Source organism: Mus caroli, chromosome 6 (genome assembly GCF_900094665.2).
Source record: "Mus caroli chromosome 6, CAROLI_EIJ_v1.1, whole genome shotgun sequence".
NCBI lineage: Eukaryota > Metazoa > Chordata > Mammalia > Rodentia > Muridae > Mus > Mus caroli.
In genome coordinates, this window is record NC_034575.1 from 43,778,807 (window position 1) to 43,781,647 (window position 2,841).

Genomic DNA, 2,841 nt, shown 5'->3' on the forward strand with positions numbered 1-2,841 from the left:
AAAAACCAAAAAAAAAAAAAAAAAAAAAAAAATGGGGAATATACAGAATGGTAGTCGGACGCTGACCACCCAGAGCCTGTTTATACTTTTCATTTTATCTGTGTAATTTCCTCTTTGCCTTGTTTATTTAGTTTCATATTCTGTGCATGTATAAATTATAGCACTGTTTTTTCATGATCAAGTCACAGAAAATGTGTATGTGCATAGCCATTAGTAATCTGAAAGCAGGTTTTATAATTGCTCTGTGTTCCAGCTCGTCCAGTGGTGTTCACTGTTGTTCTCAAAGCCATGAGCGAGACTCAGGAGTGTGCCAGGCAGAAAGGCAGGTTACACAAATGGGGATTCCAATTCCTGTCCTTCCCTGGGCTCTAACCGACTCAACTTCTAAATTATCACATACCTAGTATTGTGATTCGGTGAAGGCTTTTATCTAAACAGAGGGCTTTGTTGCTTATAAAAATGTGAAGATGGCTCTCTAGAAATGGATTTATGCATTCTGCTAGTGCATTTACTATTGATAACACCACCTGTAAGTCAAACCCTAATCTATATGTAGAATTATTTTTTAAGAGTGTATTTTCCAAAATGAATTCTAGGGTTAAAGGATGAAAGTTTTAGAGTTTCTTGAAATAAGTAAATTACATTAAAATTATATTAAACTTATTTCAGGTTTAGATAACAAAGGATAAAAATAAATTTAAGTGATGCACTTTAATGAAGACCATTCTTTGTAAAAATCTTGCATTTATTTATCTCTTCATTCATTATTTATTTACTTATGTGTGTGTGCATGCATGGGGGTCAGTGGGTCCAGGGATTAAACTCAGGACTTTAGGCTCAGCAGCAAGTGCCTTTATCCACTGGCACATCTCACAGGCCCTTTTAGCTTTTTTGGTGTGCAAGGGTACTCACTGTCTTATACACAGTAGGCAAGTGATCTATCATTAAGCTGTATCATTTTATATAATTTTATAGTGCGTGTGTATGAGATAGAGAGATAGGGGACACAGGCCTACCCTGCCACAGTGTGGATGTGCATAGGACCACTTAAGGGGAGTGGGTGGTTCACTCCTCCCACCGTGTAGGTTTTAGGTATCAAAATAAGGTCATCGGATTTGGTGGTAGACCCCTTCCCTGACTTGCCACTTCCTTCGCACCTTAATATTTTGACAGGGTTTTGCTGAATAGCCCAGGCTGGCTTCAAACTCATGATTCTCCTGCCTCTACTTTCTGAGTGCTGAGGTCGTATGTGTATACCACTGCACCCAACTCAGAAACCTGCTATAAAAAGCTGTTTTGTGTGGCTGGTTATATTTTAGTAGTGGAACAAACATGATGTCTTAGGTTTGATTTCCAGCACAGTCCCTATAACATAAGGAATATTCTCTTCTACTGAGGATATGCATCCCAGACTAAAGAACTGCAATGGCAAGGATTTTAAGGGACTTATATTTCTTCATACAATCGTGAAACTTTTTAAATAACCAGAAGTTAAAATCTGAAAACGTGAAGGCTCCTGACTAAAGCTGATAGAAGTGTCCACGTAGGGGTTTACTTACCATATTAATATAAATAGATAACAAGAGATAAAAACAGAATCAAAATAATTACGTATGCATCTAATAGACACCAAACTGTAATGTTTGACAACATCCAAATGTGTTTGTGTTTCTATTTTCTAAAGGTATAAACAGCACAAAACTGACTTTGAAACGATTCCCCAGCAGCGTCCCATTGCTCTGCCGTGCCGAGTGAGTGGCTGCCGGTGCAAGGCTTACCACTATGTCCCTCTGAATGGTACCCAGCCTATTCGCTGCAGGTGCAAGCACTTTGCTGATCAGCACAGTGCCGCTCTTGGCTTCACATGCAATGCCTGTAAGTTCCATTCTTATGCGAAGTTGCAGAGTGCTTTAAGTTCTTCATTAAATACTTATTGGATTTGACAGTTTATTTAGTTACAAAGTCAATATTTAGCTACAAAGTAAAATCCAATGGGTGGATACTCAGTTCTTGGAATGTTTGAAGTTCAGTAATTATAAGTAATAGGGATAGATTTTAAAGAATTACTAGACAAGACCTTATTATTATTATTATTATTTCATTTTTATTTTTGGAGACAGGGTTTCTTTGTGTTGCCTGGCTGTCCTGGAACTAGCTCTGTAAACCAGGCTGGCCTGGAACTCACAGAGATCCATCTGCCCCCTGCCTCCTGAGTCGCTGGAATTAAAGGCATGAGCCACCACTGCCCAGCTCAAAAGTTGTTTTTTGTTGTTTTCTAAATTTATTTTAATTTAATTTTATGCCTATGGGTATTTTGTCTACATGTATGTCTTGTACCACATGTGTTCTTGGTACATGTGAAGGCCCGAAGAAGGTTACCTGGAACTGGAGTTATAGAGGGTTGGGAACTGCCCTGTGGGTGCTGGGTTCTCTATAGAAGAGCAGTAAGTGCTCTTAACCACTGACACATCTCTCCAGCTCTGGTGAAAAGTTTTCAGTAACGGGGTGGAGCGACGGCTCAGCTGTAAAGAACAATTATTATTCTTATGGAGGACCTAGGTTCAGTTCTAGCATCTACCTGATGCCTTTCAACCATTTGTAGACAGACATTGTACACATTCATACATTTAGACAATCACGCATACACACAAACATAAAATAAATCTATAAAAATAATAAAAGTGTTTTTTTTAATGAGAATTTTATTAATCTGGTCCCTTTTTTGCTGTGGCAGTTGATATTGGGTGGGTATTGATCCCAAGATCTCATGAATACTAGGCAAGGCCATTGAGCTACACCCCCAGTCTTAAATGAATTCTTTACAGACTTTTTTTTTTTTTT

At 38.4% G+C, this 2,841-nt stretch overlaps 1 protein-coding gene across 2 annotated transcripts in view; it reads left to right on the top strand.

The window, feature by feature from the left end:
• The window catches only part of Fam221a (family with sequence similarity 221 member A), a 21,353-nt gene that overhangs the window by 6,116 nt on the left and 12,396 nt on the right, over nucleotides 1–2,841 (top strand). For both annotated transcript variants that reach the window (XM_021165566.1, XM_021165569.1), the window contains exon 3: nucleotides 1,685–1,875. In XM_021165566.1, the coding sequence (XP_021021225.1) occupies nucleotides 1,685–1,875 (191 nt within the window). The remainder of the gene's footprint in view (nucleotides 1–1,684; nucleotides 1,876–2,841) is intronic.